Here is a 17,569-nt window from a genome sequence, read left to right on the forward strand (position 1 = left end):
AGAACCTTTTTTACCGTTTTATAAACTTTTAAAAGTCTTCCTCGCCGGACCCGGCAACAATGACGTTGTTCACCTTCAGGACCATACGGCATAATTGCGTCGCGAGCTGGAGTTGCTGCTTCTTGCTGATAAGGGGGTCGATGACAAATGCATCCTTCATGTCGTTGCTGCCGCGCTGCATGCAGTCGACACCGAGCTTGCCACGGACTCCAGGACCGGCCTTGACCTGCTGACTCTTGATGTCGGCCAGCGTCGCGATGGGGTTCAGACCGCTGTTCTCGGCCAGGGCCATCGGGACAGCGTCGAGGGCCTCGGCAAATCCGCGCATGGCGTATTGCTCAAGGCCAGGGGTCTTGGCGGCGGCGTCCTCGACTGCCAATGAGCAGGCAATCTCGGCAGCACCACCACCGTAGACCACGCGGTTGTCCTTGACAAGGTTGCGCACGACGCACAAGGCATCGTGGAGGGAGCGCTTCGCCTCATCGATGATCTGACATTGGGGGTTAGCTTTTGCTTAATCTCAAACATTTTGTCAGGAACGCACCATCTTGTTGCTACCGCGCACAAAGACGGTCACCGCGCGGGTGTTGGCGCACTCCTCAATGACTAGCATTTTCTCTCTTGTTGTGCCAAAGGTCATTTCTCTGACGATACCTGCAGTTCCGAGCTTCTCGGGCTTGAGGTCCTCGAACCGCGGCACGATACGACCGTTTGTCGCAATAGCCACCAACTCGATCTCCGGTCCTCCAACCCACCGCACGGCAGGCAAGTCGTTCTGGAGCAACAGGTGGTTCGCCTCATCGTCGAAACCCCACTGGCAGAGAGCCAAGTTGGCACCGGCATCCTTGATTTGTTGAATCATCTCGATAAACTTCTCGCGTTCGTAACTCTGCAACTTTTTGTACTCCTCAACGCTGGTGATGTCGAGCTTGTGCTTAGTCTTGGGCTTAGGGGGTTCGAAGGCGCAGGTAAGAATGGCGATCTTGGCGTCCTTGACTTCGGAAGGCATCTGGGGGTGAGAGAAATCCTTGTCGATAATGACGCCCTTGACGAGCATGGTATCCTCCAAAGCTCCTCCGACCTTGCCGTCGACCTTGATCAACTCAAAGTCAACGTCCCTCCGGTCCAGGTCGGCAACGGAGAGGACAGCGTCCACTGCGATCTGAGAGAACTGGTCGTGTGCCTTGGAAACAATCTTGCTGCCCAAACTTGTTCGTGCAACCTTCAGCAGGTTTCCTGTCTCTTCTTTGCTGAACTCGATGACATCTGAAATCTTGTCAAGCTCCGACACGGCGATGTCGCAAGCCTGGTCGTATCCGTCCGCAATGCGGATGGGGTGGATTCCCTTATCGATCAGCTCTGCCGCCTGCTCAAGGAGAGCACCAGCAAGCACGACGACACCGGTTGTACCATCACCAATCTCGTCATCTTGCGACTTTGAAAGCTCCACCAACAGCTTAGCGACGTGGTTTGAGATCTCCATCTGTTGCAGAATCGTGGCGCCGTCGTTTGTCACTGTGATGTCTCCATCGGGGGAGATGAGAATCTTATCGAGGCCACGAGGACCCAGGGAGGTCTTGACGATGTTCGCGACCGTTCTGGCGGCGAGGATGTGGTTCTTGACGGCTTCGTTGCCATATTGTCTCTTCTTCTTTCCTTGGCTGGGGGGCAATCAGTCCTGGGTCTCCTTATCAGGGGTTCGGGGTAGGGCAAGAGAGGGCGAGCTTACTCTCTGACAACGATGAAGGGACGGCCTTGCTCGTCCTTCATCACGGCCGCTACAGTGTCATTTCGTCAGTATATGTGGTCTCGAAGCTCGGATCGTGGCATTCATTACCATTGGCCATATCAAGGTCTAGACATAATGTTAGCTGCATGCAACAATGAATTTCACAGGGAAGGGTACCACATACTCATAGCCATGTTGAAGGTTTTCGCACGTCGCTGGGGTTTCGGATGGGTAGTGCGATTCAACTGGGAGTGACGCCGGGGGAAGGAGAGGTATCGTGCGTTGAGGGGGGTTGAGCTCCAAGGACCGGGTCGTGGTGGACCAAAATTTCTGAATAATTGGTGGTGCCTGCCATTCTGGGGGACCAGAAGCTTCGGTTGCCGGGGTGCAGATAATCCGGCGGCTCACCGCCTAGCAAGGCCTGGAAGGCAACAGCAAGTACCCCGCCATGGACGTGGTTGCCCCTCCATGGCTCTTGCGGTGGCCATGACCAAAGCGCCCCAAGCGCCCCACACATGCCACTTCAGGCCATGACCAAACTCAACACAGCGTCATCTCCGAAAAGCTGCAAAACCAGTTGTTAAAGAGCTTCTATCCCCCCGGTCGAGTGAATAAATCACTGGATATCACATACCACCCAGATCACTTTCATTTTCTTACCTTGAAAGCTTGGGTCTCTGCGACATCCCCTCTCCCCAATCCATCCACAAAGAACACTCACCTACCCCAACTACGTCAAGATGTCGCGCCACCAGGCAGTACGCAACCTCGACTATGAGGAGGCCCTCGACGAATTCGAGGGCGATGACTACGAAGAGGAGGGAGAGGCTGATCAACTCAGCGCAGAGGATCGTGAGGCCATGGCAATAGGAACTGCGACAGTGCAGAGCACCCTTGGTCCTGATGCCGACAAAGTGACTGTGCAGCAAATTCAAGAGTCGCTGTGGCACTACTATTACGACATCGAGAAGACGGTGTCTTATCTACAGAAGAAATTCATCGCACCTCCACCTGCGCCCAAGCAGGAGAAGAAGGCTAAAGATGGTAAGTTCATTTTCTTTTAAAAGTCATGTGAGGGCAGGGTTCCCGGAGAGGTGGCGGCAGTACCAGAAGTTGAGCGTTTCGGCAGCAGATGGGTTTGGTTGCGGAGGCATGGACGACAAGACTACGACTTACGGCATGGTATCAACTTCGACATATCCAGTTCCCAGGGTGCCACCACTATCCCCTGCTTCTTACTTCCACGGCATTTCATGGATGAACGTTCCCAAGAGCCGACAGGCCGTCTTTGTCCCCCCTCGTCCCGTTCCTGGGGGGCTTCTGGGCGGCGGTGATGGTCCCAAGCTATCAAAGCTTCAGGCCCTTGCTGCAGCACGGAAGAAGAAGACGACCGAGGTGAACAAGACAGACGACAAGGTTGATCGAGCCGAGAAGAGAATGTCAACTCTTGCCATTGATGAATCGTCCAAGGAGAACCAGAGAGGCGGGTTGAGCATACTAGCGAAGCGACAAAAGTTGGCAGAAGACCCTGCCGCGAAGACTCAAATCTCAAAATCAGCTTCGCCCTCGCAGCAGGCCGACACAGCTTCTGAAGCAGTTAGTATGGATGCCGACACGGCCAACGAACTTTCTGCCGAGGATCGCAAGAAGACTGAGGATGACTGTTTCGTGGTCCCATCTACGAGGCCGTCTGCCTTCGCTCAGACCCTGTTCGGACCTGCTCAAGATACTGCCGCCGCCTCTCAGACGTACTCCCTGCCGTACATGGACTCTTCCGCCTATGTGCCCAGTGCTTTCTCTCAACCAAGCCCTGACGATGTCGTGCTCGCTGCTCAGTCGAAAGGTTCGCGATTCGCGAAGACACAGTAAGATGCTGACTCTAATGATCTCTAGCGGGCTCCAAGTTCGACGCTGCCGCCAAGAGCGCAAGCAAAAAAGTGGTGGCCAAGTCAAGTGGCTCACAAACCCCCAATTCCGAGATGAAGCAACTTCAACTCGACGACTCAACAGCACCAAAGAACAAAAAGCTGGATGTCGTAAAGGAGTTCGCAAAGAGCGAAAACAAGAGGAGCGCCAGCTTTGTGGTAGTTGGTAAGTCAACCTGTACCTTTCTCCTCCCCAACATACAACTAATACCCAATAGGACACGTTGATGCTGGCAAGAGCACATTGATGGGCAGATTGCTCTTGGAACTGAAGTACATTGAGCAACATCTGATCGATCGTTATCGACGCCAGGGTGAGAAGATTGGAAAGTCGTCATTCGCTCTTGCCTGGGTCATGGATCAGCGAGAGGAGGAGCGGGAGCGTGGTGTTACCATCGACATCGCCACGAATATGTTTGAGACGGAAAAGACACGGTTTACGATTCTCGACGCCCCTGGTCATCGGGACTTTGTCCCAAACATGATTGCTGGAGCAAGTCAGGCAGACTTTGCTATTCTCGTCATTGACGCCAACACGGGAGCTTTCGAGAAGGGCTTGAAGGGCCAGACAAGAGAGCATGCTCTGCTCCTGAGAAGTCTGGGTGTCCAGCGAGTCATCGTCGCTGTGAATAAGCTGGACATGGTTGGATGGTCAAAGGATCGCTTTGATGAAATCTCAGAGCAGGTCACTGGCTTCATGAAAGGCAATGGCTTCATACTCAAGAACGTCACCTTCGTACCCATATCGGGACTCAGCGGCGCCAATTTGGTGGAGAAGCCAGCCGATGAGGGTCTGTCATGGTACACAGGCCCGACACTCATCGAGGCGTTGGAAGACTCTGATCCAATGGCGAGAGCGATTGAGAAGCCTTTCCGAATGTCGATTTCGGAAATATACAGATCGCAGCAAAGTCAACTCACTGTAGCTGGCCGGATAGAATCGGGCACGGTACAAAATGGCGAGGCATTGATTGTGCAGCCAAGTGGAGAGTCTGCCTCAATACGATCGATCGAGGTAGACGCCGATGTGCAAGAATGGGCCGTTGCGGGACAGAACGTAAACATCGGCCTGTACGGCATCGACCCGATTCACGTACGCGTGGGCGATATCATCAGCACCAAGGCAGCTCCCATTGAGACAAGCGACAGGCTGACTATGAAGGTACTGGCCTTCGACCACTTGATGCCAATGCCGGTGGACGTCCACCGTGGTCGTCTGCATGCGGCTGGGAGAGTTGAGGTCATCCCAGCCGTACTGGACAAGTTGACGGGAGCGACAGTGAAGAAGAACCCCAGGATCGTGCAGCCAGGCAAGGTTGCGCGGGTTGTTGTCAAGCTTGACTCGAAAGTGCCGTTGGAGGCTGGGCAGCGAGTGGTGCTACGCAGTGGTGGCGAGACAATCGCGGCAGGGTTGCTGGAATAAAACGGTGTAGAATCGAAAGAAGCAACGTGGCGCGGATTCGTATATAGCAGGTGGTGGGCACTTGACGACCGGAACGAGATATTCCCATGCATGGCGTGCGAGTTAAGTAAGGACAGGCGGCGCTGGCATTGAGGCTCGATTAAAGTTGGGGTCAGTTGGGTGTGCTGAAAATAGAGTTGGCTGCAACTTTAGTTGAAGCGCAGCCAATGGGGGCGTGCCTAATTCATAACTTAGATATCCGTAGATGCGAAATGAATAGTTTCCAAGCACCACCACGGATCCTTGATCATGGTTGAGCTATTTTGCGAACCAAGCTGACAACGCTCACTTTGCAATTCTCCTTCCTTCTTAGGGGTTGAATGACTCCGTGGGTGACTCTTTGGACTGTTTTGGTGGTCTTGGACAATGGAATCTGTCATTATGTTCTATGGTATCCGTACCTATCTTGCCTCTCGAAAAGGCCAAATTGACAGATTAACATGGCCCCATCCGGCTGAAGCGACGGAAATGACGCCGTCGTGCCCACGCGCCGCCTCGGGAGAGCATGGGCCAGCAGCCAAAGCTCAACCCCTGCATACTTCCCCCCTCTTTACGGCTTGCAGCCCCCCGTGGCCCCCCTCATCTCAGGGCGAAAGACGGGATGGCACTGCTTAGAGCACCTTAAGTGAGGTAAAGTGTCGCGTACCTTACCTTGTCGCTCTCGCCTTACCTACGAATTAGCACCTTCCGCTTACCGTATTGCCGCGCTCCTCCTTTTTTCCCCTCCCCCCCGCAGGCTGTAGGTAGGCCAGTGGTGGGAATATTCTCGAAAGGGGAGAGGTGCGCATGGCTCTCCCCGAGATCGAGATGGATTGGGGGGTTGGACCGGTTAGTTTGAGGCCACTCTGTTCCTTCCGGGAGCTGCTTTGCAAGTTGAATGGGACAGGTAGACCACTAGATAGGTAGGCAGAGGACACTGCAAGGCTACCAAGAATCAATGAGATGCCACCTAAGTAGGATTGTAAAGGAAGTGGCCAAGTTCATTGCCTCTCACCATGGGGGCAAGTAAGGTAATTTTTGCTGGATCGTGAGTCACTTCCAATGTAGATGAATAAACACACAAGGTGCCTTTGAAGTTTGTCAGAGTGCGGCATAGAACTCAACCGAAGCTGTGGAAGCAAAGCGAACAGAAAGGCCACGTTCAAGACTCCCCCAGTGCCAAACGTCTAGGGGGGACCGCCAGTAATCGAAATCTCCAGAATCGCAGCCTTGGTGGGGCAGGAGGGAATGACCCCAGCGCGGACGGCAGGCAGCGGCAGCGGTGAGGCGCGCACACCTTGACTCCCGTGGCTAGGGGAGAAACCTCGCACAGTACATTCTCACTGTTCTGCTGCAACGGAGATGTGTCCCCCGAGCACCTAATTCCTGCCTGTCATCCCAACCTTGGGTGTCTCTATCTGCCGAGCAGCAGCGCATCAAGGTACCTTGCTGCTCACCTGCTGCGTGCAGGTGGTGCCTTCCATACCTTGCCTTAGGTAAAGGCACCAAATAGAGTACGGCTGCACCAAGGGTCCACACAGTAAGGATCCACCAGTGACACCCACACCCCAAAAGAAAGAGACCCCTGTCACGTGTGGCGCCTCGCAACGTGAAATCTGGCCTTTTGTGCAATCTGGACACCTCGACTTTTTTTTTGGAGAAGGCATTCATAAAGGCGGCAGCTCTTCCTTTCCACCGCCGACACTTTACCTCTCCCAATTCACCACTGCCAAAGCCACCTCAACTCGATTGGGTGTGTAAATAGTAGAAGGGAATCCAAAAACCCTCTCTCTCATAAGCGCGTCTTTGACGTCTTTTTTCTCCTTTCTTTTTTTCCCCCGACACCAATCTTTCGAGGTACAAAGAGCTATCCCAATATCACACACAGGGGAGCTTCACGGCACCGCCAGAAAATCACAATGTCGAGATCCAGAAACTCGATGGCCTTGGGCTTCGGCCTCTTGGCCTGGATGGCTCTCCTCTTCTCCCCCCTGGCTTTCGTTCAGACTGCCCAGGCTCAGGACACTGAGAGCTACGGAACTGTCATCGGTATCGTAAGTTGCACCTCCTAGCTTCCCTGGCGACGATTGCGCCCTTTGTCGGCCAATCTTCTGTCGCCAACACATTCAAATAAATGCGACGTTCTCTCTAACTTCCAATCTCCAGGATCTTGGAACTACCTACTCTTGCGTCGGTGTGATGCAGAAGGGCAAGGTTGAAATTCTCGTCAACGACCAGGGTAAGTCTTATCGTGGTCGCAGCTGCTCCTGCTCCCGATCCCCCAATTCCAGCAACTTTGCTGACTCTGCTGCTTCATAGGAAACCGTATCACCCCATCTTACGTCGCATTCACCGAGGAGGAGAGACTCGTCGGTGACGCTGCCAAGAACCAGGCCGCCGCTAACCCCACCAACACCATCTTCGATATCAAGTGAGCTCCTACCCCGACCGTCGACCGCTCGAGATAACATTGCTAATCACTCTTTCAGGCGTATGATTGGCCAGAAGTTCTCCGACAAGGCCGTTCAGTCCGACATCAAGCACTTCCCCTACAAGGTCATCGAGAAGGATGGCAAGCCCGTCGTTGAGGTCGAGGTTTCTGGCTCCGCCAAGCGCTTCACCCCCGAAGAGGTTTCCGCCATGATCTTGGGCAAGATGAAGGAGGTCGCCGAGGCCTACCTTGGCAAGAAGGTTACCCACGCCGTCGTCACTGTCCCCGCCTACTTCAACGACAACCAGCGCCAGGCCACCAAGGATGCTGGTGTCATTGCCGGACTTAACGTTCTCCGCATTGTCAACGAGCCCACCGCCGCCGCTATCGCCTACGGTCTTGACAAGACCGAGGGTGAGCGCCAGATCATCGTCTACGACCTTGGTGGTGGTACTTTCGATGTTTCCCTCCTTTCCATCGACCAGGGTGTCTTCGAGGTTCTGGCTACCGCCGGTGACACCCACTTGGGTGGTGAGGATTTCGACCAGCGCATCATCAACTTCTTCGCCAAGTCCTACAACAAGAAGAACAACGTCGACATCACCAAGGACCTCAAGGCCATGGGTAAGCTCAAGCGTGAGGCCGAGAAGGCGAAGCGTACCCTCTCTTCCCAGATGTCCACTCGTATTGAAATCGAGGCCTTCTTCGAGGGCAAGGACTTCTCTGAGACTCTTACCCGCGCCAAGTTCGAGGAGCTCAACATGGATCTCTTCAAGAAGACCCTCAAGCCCGTTGAGCAGGTGCTCAAGGACGCCAAGGTCAAGAAGGAGGATGTTGACGACATCGTTCTTGTTGGTGGCTCTACCCGTATTCCCAAGGTTGTCAACCTTATTGAGGAGTACTTCAGCGGAAAGAAGGCTTCCAAGGGCATCAACCCCGATGAGGCCGTCGCTTTCGGTGCCGCCGTTCAGGCCGGTGTCCTTTCCGGTGAGGAGGGAACTGAGGACATTGTCCTCATGGACGTCAACCCCTTGACTCTCGGTATCGAGACCACTGGAGGTGTCATGACCAAGCTTATCCAGCGCAACACCCCCATCCCCACCCGCAAGAGCCAGATCTTCTCCACCGCCGCCGACAACCAGCCCGTCGTTCTCATCCAGGTTTACGAGGGTGAGCGTTCCCTTACCAAGGACAACAACCTTCTCGGCAAGTTCGAGCTCACTGGCATCCCTCCCGCGCCCCGTGGCGTTCCCCAGATCGAGGTCTCCTTCGAGCTCGATGCCAACGGAATTCTCAAGGTCTCTGCCCACGACAAGGGCACTGGCAAGCAGGAGTCCATCACCATTACCAACGACAAGGGTCGTCTTACCCAGGATGAGATTGACCGCATGGTCGCCGAGGCTGAGAAGTACGCCGAGGAGGACAAGGCCACCCGTGAGCGCATTGAGGCTCGCAACGGTCTTGAGAACTACGCTTTCTCCCTGAAGAACCAGGTCAACGACGACGAGGGTCTCGGTGGCAAGATTGACGATGAGGACAAGGAGACTGTAAGTTGCCACAAGCCTTTCACCGTGTACCGACAGATTACTAACATGATTCTCAGATCCTCGAGGCTGTCAAGGAGACCACCGACTGGCTTGAGGAGAACGGCGCCACCGCCAACACCGAGGACTTCGAGGAGCAGAAGGAGAAGCTGTCCAACGTCGCCTACCCCATCACCTCCAAGATGTACCAAGGCGCCGGTGGCGCTGGTGGCGAGGACGAGCCCCCCTCCCACGACGAGCTCTAAATTCCATAGATTTGTTGTTGTTGCTTCGTTTCGGGATTCAAAAGAGACAGTACCCAAAGATTCCATGCAATTTTTCGTCTCTGGTGTTGGCAGGTTAATCGGCGTCGGCAGCATGGAGCATGGCTCCACCATTGTGTAAAGTATACAACGCATAAATGAGACCTCTTGAACACATGCTTTGTTCCCTTGTGTGGTTGTGACTGAGAGGCATCATCTGATGCTGTCGTAGACTCTTCAATGGTTCAGCTTCTTGACTACGTTATATCTCTGCTGAATGTTTCCATATCTTGAGCTTTCCAAAACTGCCCTTCTACATAGTTTTGATGAAATATTTACCCGGCATCTGGTGAAAGGTTCATCCCTCCTCTCTTCTCCCTCCACCTCAAGCTACTACTCATCCCGCACTTCCCGTGAAGGACCCCGAGCAAGATGAGTGCAACTTAACTTTACTTGCCTTTTGGGGTCTCCTCTGCATATGCGGGATGGCCGGCAGTAAATCTGGGGCAAGCATTTTGAGTCTCATCTGAGGGACTCACAAGAACAGACGGCTTGATTGGCCCAGATGTATTTGTCGAGCTTTTATGGCCATCTCTCTCGTCGGCTATGGTGCTCTACTTCGTAGAATGTGAGTGAGGTTTCAGTAAAGTCTCACTTTCGGTGAGTTTGCCGCGTTGATGGCGGATACTGCGATGGTAAAGCAAGGTCCCGCTCATCATGTCGATGGAGAGCATCGCGGACTTCCAAAATGGGTCATCTTCTCGGGAACGAGATGAAGTGATCCTGTACGGTCACTTTTGGATGGCTAAAGGTATCAATCTGGAGCCCTGGACTACTCCCCCCTACCTCCCCGCCAGCGGCCCCTACCTCCCCGCCAGCGGGCGGCTAGAATTTCGTAGAAGCCCTGCGCAGTAGAAGGAGGGAGAATCTTGGCAACAAAGCGTATTCATATAAGGAGCGAGACGAGACGAACTGTCTACACGAAACCTGGGAACTGACTATGGAGTAAGATGAGATGGAGACGAGGCTTCGGCTTCCTAAAAAAACCTTAAAACTACCCGCCTGTACGGTACCATAGACCACGGGGTGGAATTGGCTTCTGCTTGTTATTGGGTTTAATATGAGATGGTTTTGAATGACTCGATGCTGTAACGACGGCCATCTTACAGGTCTGTTCTTTACTCGTTCACTCCGGGCTGAGAGGGTCATGGCGTAAATGCGTAGCTGGATAGAGTTGAGTAGGAAGTGAGGCAGTTCTGAATGACTCGGTCTACTCCGTACTCGATACGCAGCCATACCTGACGGCATTCATGCTACCGTGTATCCGTATCCGTATACGATTTTGGTGTACGGACATGGCTAGAGCAGAAGAAGTATAATATGTAAGGTAACTTATAGCTACAAGTCAGCCGTTCTATCTCTCGTGCTCTCATTTTCTCGATACCGCTATCTCTCTATCACACTTACACTCACTCACTCAGTCACTCGCTCACCAACACTCTCTTACATCAAACCAATAGTACACCCAACCTCACTCACAACTTACACCTTGTACCGCTCTCAACAACAAACCACACAACCGCCGCCACGATGCAACTTCCCACCATCCTCCTCTTCGCCGCCACCGCCGCCGCCCTAGCCCTCCCGGAGCCCATCCCCAAGCCCAACCCGGAGTCCTGCGACGAGACGTGCCCGAACCCGTGCCGCCAGGCCATCCGCAACACGTACTGCACCGGCGCGAAAAAATCCATCAGCGGAGGGCCGTTGCCGGCGGCGTTCAAGAACCAGTGGAACTGTCCCGCGGGTAGCAGTAGTCCGCCCGCGACGTATATCCAGATGACGCAGAATGGGGCTGCTGAGGGAGGTGTTACTGTCTTCTGCACCATTTGAGAAAGGAAGAAAGAGAGGGGAAGAAAAGGGGAAAGAGGGAAGAGAAATTTCTTGGTGGTGCTGCGTGGTGTATGCACATATACGACAGAGCAGGCAGATGTGATGTTGCCCATCCGCCTTCACCTAGGAGGGTTGGTAGAAGGAGAAGGAGGCATGTTCCCAACGTGGAGGGAAGTTGATGGGGGCGAAGCCAGGGCGGGAGATACCTTTGCATGGTTTTATATACCACTTCTCTATGATCAACCCATCATCTGATACCCAAGATCGTTCAACTGGTGTATATGCCCAGTATACGTGTTCCAGCCTGACCTGGCCGTTTTCCTCTTTAGATACGAGTGTTTGCTTAATTGATCTAGCTGGTTTGGTTGGGCTATTTTCCTCGTGCAGTACAATGTCATCGGCATGAGGCTTGTCATCGAGGTCACTTATTCTTCGCCTGAGTGGAAATGTACCCTTCGGAGTGGCATGGTAACGATTTTGTTTCTTGCACAATCTTCTCAACTAGGATTCAGTAGCAACCGGGCATCCCGGAAATGTAGCTACTACTTTTGAGCCTGTGAAAAGTTCAACTTGCACCTCGGGCGAAAAGAACAGACGAAAAGGAAAGAGGGTCGCGTCGTCTCATCTACGTCGGGAACGCCTCGCTTACGGACTAGGTATCCCTGTACTTGCTTGCAACAAGCCGCACATAGGAAGTAGAGAGTTGGGTTCTGCGAATTTGTGGACTGGCATGTGGTGACTGGATCGTTTGTGGACTTTGGTGAATGGCATTTTACTCCAAGACCACCAGAGACAAAGCAATACTGTGTGCGTCCTGAGCTAGCCTGGTGTGGCGCATACAATTTGGCATTCTATGAAACTCGAATTCTCCCACGTGCGACGTTTTGGTGCTGTTCTACTCGACCTTGGCTGCCGGAGGATGGACATGGTTTGGAATAGTATGTTGAAGATGAGCCGGCTGTGAAAGACACTACTACTTCCAGTTAGAGACTGAGGAGATAAATGTCCTCAAGAGCATATAGACAGCAATCGTACCACCGTTGACCGTTGGCGGACAAGTCTAGTTCCCAAGTTGCCCTGTAGTTTCGGGCATGCTCTCATGTGTGGTCACTCGAGGGAAGATGTCTGGATAATTGGAAGCAAAGAGAAGTGCAGTTTTACCTCGATAACTTCCATTCTCAAGAGCTCACGTATCCGTTCATTGTACTCTAGCCTGTCTTCGTGTTTATTTTGAAAGCGAGATCTCGTTCCAGAGTCGAGAAACGATGAAAGACGTACGGATTTCTAGATAACTATGCCTTTTAAATAAGAGCGTCGACCGTTGAACTAACTTTACCGCGATAACAAGCCCAGAACCAAGTTCAGAGAACGAAGGCGGTGCTGCGGTATGAAAGGTGCGTGATCCAGGGGGGTGCTGGAGTTATCGATGCGTTCTGTTCGTGTTCTTTGACCTGGCAGCCATCGCCCTGCTCCCCTCTCCAGGATACGGATGTCCAGGACCACCGCCGTGGATGAACGAGTAGCTCCTTTTGGCGGTAACGAAAATCATGCAGAGGCAACACGGCCTCAATTTGCAGATGCGGTAGATGGGTTGTTTGCTATGCCAGTATCTCCTGCGGCGGCCGGCGGTAGTTTATGAGGGCGACTGAACCGAATGGCATTCAGAATCCATCTTGTCTAGTCGCATAGCCTACGGACACCGGTCGAGAAAAATGGCGAAGCCTAAACTCGCCTAGTTGAACGTGATCGCGAGGCCGCGATCTTCGCGCTAGATGACCATATACTGTCAGTACTTGCTTTGAGATGCGTACACGAGGGGACCACATCACAAGGTCTTCTTCTGCCATGACAGCAAGAGTAATTTTTGATGCATTCGCCTCGACATGTATGAAACTTCAAATCTATAGGAGACTGTTTCAACGGGCGGTGATGAGAGTGCTGACACGTTACTGATTTCCGAGCATGAAAAAGAAGTCTCAACCGCAATAGTTGCATGGGGCGGAACTGGGAAGAGGACTACAGGTCGAAAGGGATCAGATTGGATAAACATCAGGGACTTGAGGTGTAGTCAAAAACTCTACAGGAACAGGGTTCGCCATAAAGGTGTCGTCAACCCGTGCAGCTGGAAGCTTAAATTGAACCGAGTTCCCGAGTACATCTCGAGATTTTACGTGGCCATTTAATTGCTGCGGAAAATTAAATGTTTATGCGTAAGAAGGTTGGTGATCTCAAGACAACCTCCATAAATAGGAGGAAGTCAAAAGAAGCATGGAATTCAATTCTCTTGGAACCCGCACATAGTGCCTTTCCGCATTCCTCGGCAGACACCGTCTCCCTCTCGGGAAGCACAAGAAAGCGGCGGGAGCATCCGCTTCCAAGTCCATCATCTAACATTCCGATCTGGTGTAAACTGTGCTTAACCTAATCGTAATAGTTCAACTGAGATAAACAAAACCTTAAAACTGGGGGATGTGGCACATATGTGTCGTAGCCCGAATCACGTATCCGTACACGAGGTCGTACATGCGGCTCTCTCTCGCAAGCTGTAACTCAGCATTCCACAGAACTTTATCGAGACGACAGGCTAAGAGCACGGTGCTTTGAAGTGACACCGCATTGAAAGAGGAGAACACCAGAGAGCAGTGTATTCCCTAGACTGCTGCATTACCCAGGATTTCCCCTTCCAAAAGGGAGACTTGAACCTGATGTGTGGTGTTGCTGGGTCTGTCACGTGCACTGGCGGACCCGCAGAGCTACCTAGGCAGTCAAGTTGGCCGCCCTGTCAGCAACATCCGATATGGTGTAGTGGCCAACATGATGCCCTCTCATCTCTTTGAGAGGTTAGGCATAGCCCCGAGTTCGATTCTCGGTTTCGGAATCTTTTGACATTTTTTGCGATCAGAGCGGTCGCTCTGCCTTCTTTTTGCCTTCTTGTTTGTTTGTTAATGCACATTTGCTGAATTCGTCTTCGTGCTCAACCAACATAGGGGAGCGGGGGAAAAGTAAGCCCCCAATCTTTCGGACGAACCACTTAGACATCAAAACTCTTAACCCCCAACCCCAAGCGACGATGTTGTTAATGCGATGACAGGTTGGAGACAAGACGCAACCAAAAAGAATAGCCTCACCATACCGTGATAGACGTGACGCACGGTCCCTGGTATACGCAGTACTCATTGGCAAAGAGATGCTCAAGCCAAGTCAGCCTCGTCGCCCACAGGGCGAAGCCTGCCAGGCATGCATGTCTCTAAATCTCGACCCAGAGACGCATGCGGTCCTCTACCCGAGAACCAAAAGTCTCGCTTCGAACAGCAGAGAGAGAAGGAGGAATAAGCAATAACCAAGACCTTCATGTCGCTGTCAAATGAAGGCGATGAGACATGCGTCCCCTTCCCAGAATCCCGAGTTCCCACATGCCGATCCTCGTGGCCTTTACTAGGTCCTCACGGACCAATATTCGTTTCTCCGGCCGTAAGGCAGCCTGCAGGTTGGCAGATTGCTCTGTTCGGTAAAAAATCTTGAATACAGGTGAAAGGAATGAAATGCGATGGGAAAGCAATAAAACAATTACGCAAAAATCCACATCACGCGGTCCACGCGAGATGAGGGAAGCGATGAGAGAATCTTAGCAACCGGTAGAAATTGAGAAAGAAAAATGTCCGGCCTGAGCGGGGTGATCGACGTTGGGCTCTCTTTTTCGCTTTTCAAAAATAGAATTTCCTTGTAAGAATACCACATTACAGTCAGTCTCGAACTTTCTGAGAGGGAATTAGGCAAAAGCGGTGTCCATCGACCCATCTAGAGACACTTTGGCTCGGGAGCTCTTTTCGTGAGGAGACTCCAACTGCAAGGGAACTCTGCAAGGGTGAAGCGTATCCGTACTCCGTACTCCCATAACGACTAGGCAATGAATGAACATCTCTTGGCCTTCTACACTTTGACAGGACGAGGGCCAAATATGACCCGGCACCCTGAGCGAAGATCGCCGAGGGCACGAGCATCCTCTCCCGTCGAGTCTTGACCCATTCATCTCCCATTTTTCAGACAGACTGTGCCGCATGCTTTATCATGAGGTGGTAGGATCAGCAGGAAGACAGCGATCTTCGTTTCTGTTTGCTTTCGTTTCCGAGGGTCCGAAGGTCTGTAGGCCAGTAAAAAGACCGGGACACCCAATAAAACGATGCAAGCAATACCCCGCAGATTAGATAGAAAAGCTCGAGCGCGCTCGATAGCGGCAGCAAAAGTTCGGATGTGCTCTGGTTCGTTGGATGGCACGCTGGTCGCGGAGGTTGCATCGTGACACCTTCCCGGCGAACGAAGTTGGAAAGGCGGGCGAGGCCAGAGCAAACAGGAAAACATTGTCCCCTCCCCGCTCACCATAAGGTATCTAAAGGAACAGCATCTATCACGCGGTACACAACTGTGTTGGCTTACAGTTCAGCTTGTGTAGACACACACATACACACACATGTCTCTCAAGGAAACAGAAAGGAAAGGCAAGTTTAAAAGTAAGGGAGACGAGAAAAGGAGACTGTCATTCGCTGAACCGTCATGTCTTTCCGTCACGCCGTGATTGCAAGCGCCAAGCCTATTGAGAACACCCGCATGCCGCTCTCAATATCCGGCCCCCATCTCCCCCGAGTCCCAGAGACACTCATCTGCCGAGGGCCTTTGCAGTGGTGATCACATCAACCAGTCAGACAAGCAGGCATCCGAGTATTCTCTCACGCAGACAGAAAGAAAGGAGAGAAAAAGAATAAAACACACACAGAGAGGTCTTAGACATACATATGTCCCAGCCTGACAGTCCGCCCAGTGGTCAGTGGTCAGTGATCACCCGTCATTATCTCGCCTTGCTTTAGTTTGGGGGGATCAAATCTCATCACTTCGCTTCCAGTGGCGGGCGCTTGTTCTTGGGCATTTGCATCTGCATACATGATGTACAAAGAAACCAAGGTCTCAGAGCTGCATAAAAGGCGAGCAAGCAGGATTTCTACCTAGACTCTGCGGTGCAGAATGTGTGCCTTTATCTTATGCATGTCTTATCTCCCTCTCTGTTCGCCGCCTCGCGTCCCGAACGCACAGCGCGCGTCGTCCGCGCAGCCCGCGCAGAGCCTATCCCACCCCCTGATCTACAACCCTTCACACTCTACCTTACCATTTGACCACGGGCCTTCAGCCTGCCAAGTTGTCCCCTCTTTTCGCCTCCGTCTCTGGGCAGTAGCAGAATCCGTATCCTTTCCTACATTCTCTACCATACATTGTCAAAACTGTCAATCGATCGAATCGTCTAGATAATTGACCCTATTGGTAGTCACGTAGTCTAAAAAAAAGTTACCGGTACGGATGGACTGCCCTTCTTTGTACTATGTATGGATGAATCCCGTTTTTTCAGCGAACCATGTTTCGCCATCCAACCAACGGTTTTCCTTTGTTCCCCCTCTGCCTCCCCCCTGGTTTCCCTTTCGGTGTCCAAGGCCCAAGGTCCACACCTCCAACGGCCGATCCCTTCGTATCGAACGGCAGGCGAAAAATCGAAAAAAACAGAGTGTGGCACACGGTGGTCACTGGGCACACCGTGTGCGCGCTCAACTTCTAATACGGAATACTCGGTCCCCATAAATTGGAACTAAACGTTGCATAAAAAGACCCCAATGGCTCACACACCCACCCACCCACCTCCTTTACCCACGAGCGGCTCCAATAGTGTAGCTCTCCATAAACTAAGCACTAAGGTCAGGTACAACTCTGTCTTTGGCTTTTGAGTACCTAGCTGGGGGCTAAAAACGGGGTTCGGTCCGTTACCTATTGTTTTTTCTTTCGAGTCCTCTCTCTCTCTCTCTTCGCGCGCTGAATCTCTTAGTGCAAGGTACCGTCTAGACGGTGGGACTCCGACTCGTCCGACTCGACCGATAGATCGATGGAGCGCCCCCCTCTTCCCCCCGTTTACCACCCACCCTCCACCAGCCCCTATTGTCTGTCACTCACCATGTCACCGTCTCCATTGTAAAAATCCCAACTTGTCGAAGGATCCTTTGTCTCTCTTTTTCACTGGAGACCCAGGGGAAACTCGGCACAACAATCGGGTAACGTACCTTGAGAGGGTTGTTGCTCCACGTTTTACACTTAAGGATAGTCTTAGAATATCCGATAAGCTATCGTTATCCAGTTTTTGTCAACTCACGTGGTGGCTGTGCAGATGCCGGGTTACCTAGGATAGATGGATAAGTAATGGAACCTAGGGAAAGAAAAGCTTGGCCGCGATTAATCTACGGAGGACGCCGAACCGTTCGGCGCCGAGGAGAAGGAAAGAAGGGGAAAAAATAACCAAAGCCCAGAAGGGCAGAAGAAAATAAATCAACAAAAA

The 17,569-nt window shown here is 52.4% G+C and overlaps 4 protein-coding genes across 4 annotated transcripts; 3 read left to right on the plus strand and 1 right to left on the minus strand.

Annotated features, from left to right (window-relative positions):
• Positions 1–28: 28 nt before the first annotated feature.
• On the minus strand, positions 29–1,923 carry CPAR01_12653 (T-complex protein 1; the record flags this gene model as incomplete). The annotated part of the gene is made up of 5 exons (XM_060496908.1): positions 29–490; positions 545–1,661; positions 1,730–1,778; positions 1,838–1,855; positions 1,914–1,923. The coding sequence occupies 5 exons, from the start codon at positions 1,921–1,923 to the stop codon at positions 29–31; spliced, it is 1,656 nt and encodes a 551-aa protein (XP_060344441.1).
• A 546-nt stretch (positions 1,924–2,469) lies between these two features.
• On the plus strand, positions 2,470–5,077 carry CPAR01_12654 (elongation factor Tu GTP binding domain-containing protein; the record flags this gene model as incomplete). Its single annotated transcript, XM_060496909.1, has 4 exons — positions 2,470–2,773; positions 2,859–3,572; positions 3,623–3,820; positions 3,873–5,077. The coding sequence occupies 4 exons, from the start codon at positions 2,470–2,472 to the stop codon at positions 5,075–5,077; spliced, it is 2,421 nt and encodes an 806-aa protein (XP_060344442.1).
• Positions 5,078–7,014: 1,937 nt separating this feature from the next.
• CPAR01_12655 (glucose-regulated protein) lies at positions 7,015–9,315 on the plus strand (the record flags this gene model as incomplete). Its single annotated transcript, XM_060496910.1, has 5 exons — positions 7,015–7,149; positions 7,262–7,334; positions 7,415–7,526; positions 7,585–9,073; positions 9,130–9,315. 5 exons carry the CDS (start codon positions 7,015–7,017, stop codon positions 9,313–9,315), a joined length of 1,995 nt encoding a protein of 664 aa, XP_060344443.1.
• Positions 9,316–10,902: 1,587 nt separating this feature from the next.
• CPAR01_12656 (uncharacterized protein) lies at positions 10,903–11,202 on the plus strand (the record flags this gene model as incomplete). Its single annotated transcript, XM_060496911.1, has 1 exon — positions 10,903–11,202. The coding sequence occupies one exon, from the start codon at positions 10,903–10,905 to the stop codon at positions 11,200–11,202; it is 300 nt and encodes a 99-aa protein (XP_060344444.1).
• Between the last annotated feature and the right edge of the window lie 6,367 nt (positions 11,203–17,569).

The sequence above is a fragment of the Colletotrichum paranaense genome (assembly GCF_030867605.1).
Source record: "Colletotrichum paranaense strain IMI 384185 chromosome Unknown Scaffold_11.1, whole genome shotgun sequence".
NCBI lineage: Eukaryota > Fungi > Ascomycota > Sordariomycetes > Glomerellales > Glomerellaceae > Colletotrichum > Colletotrichum paranaense.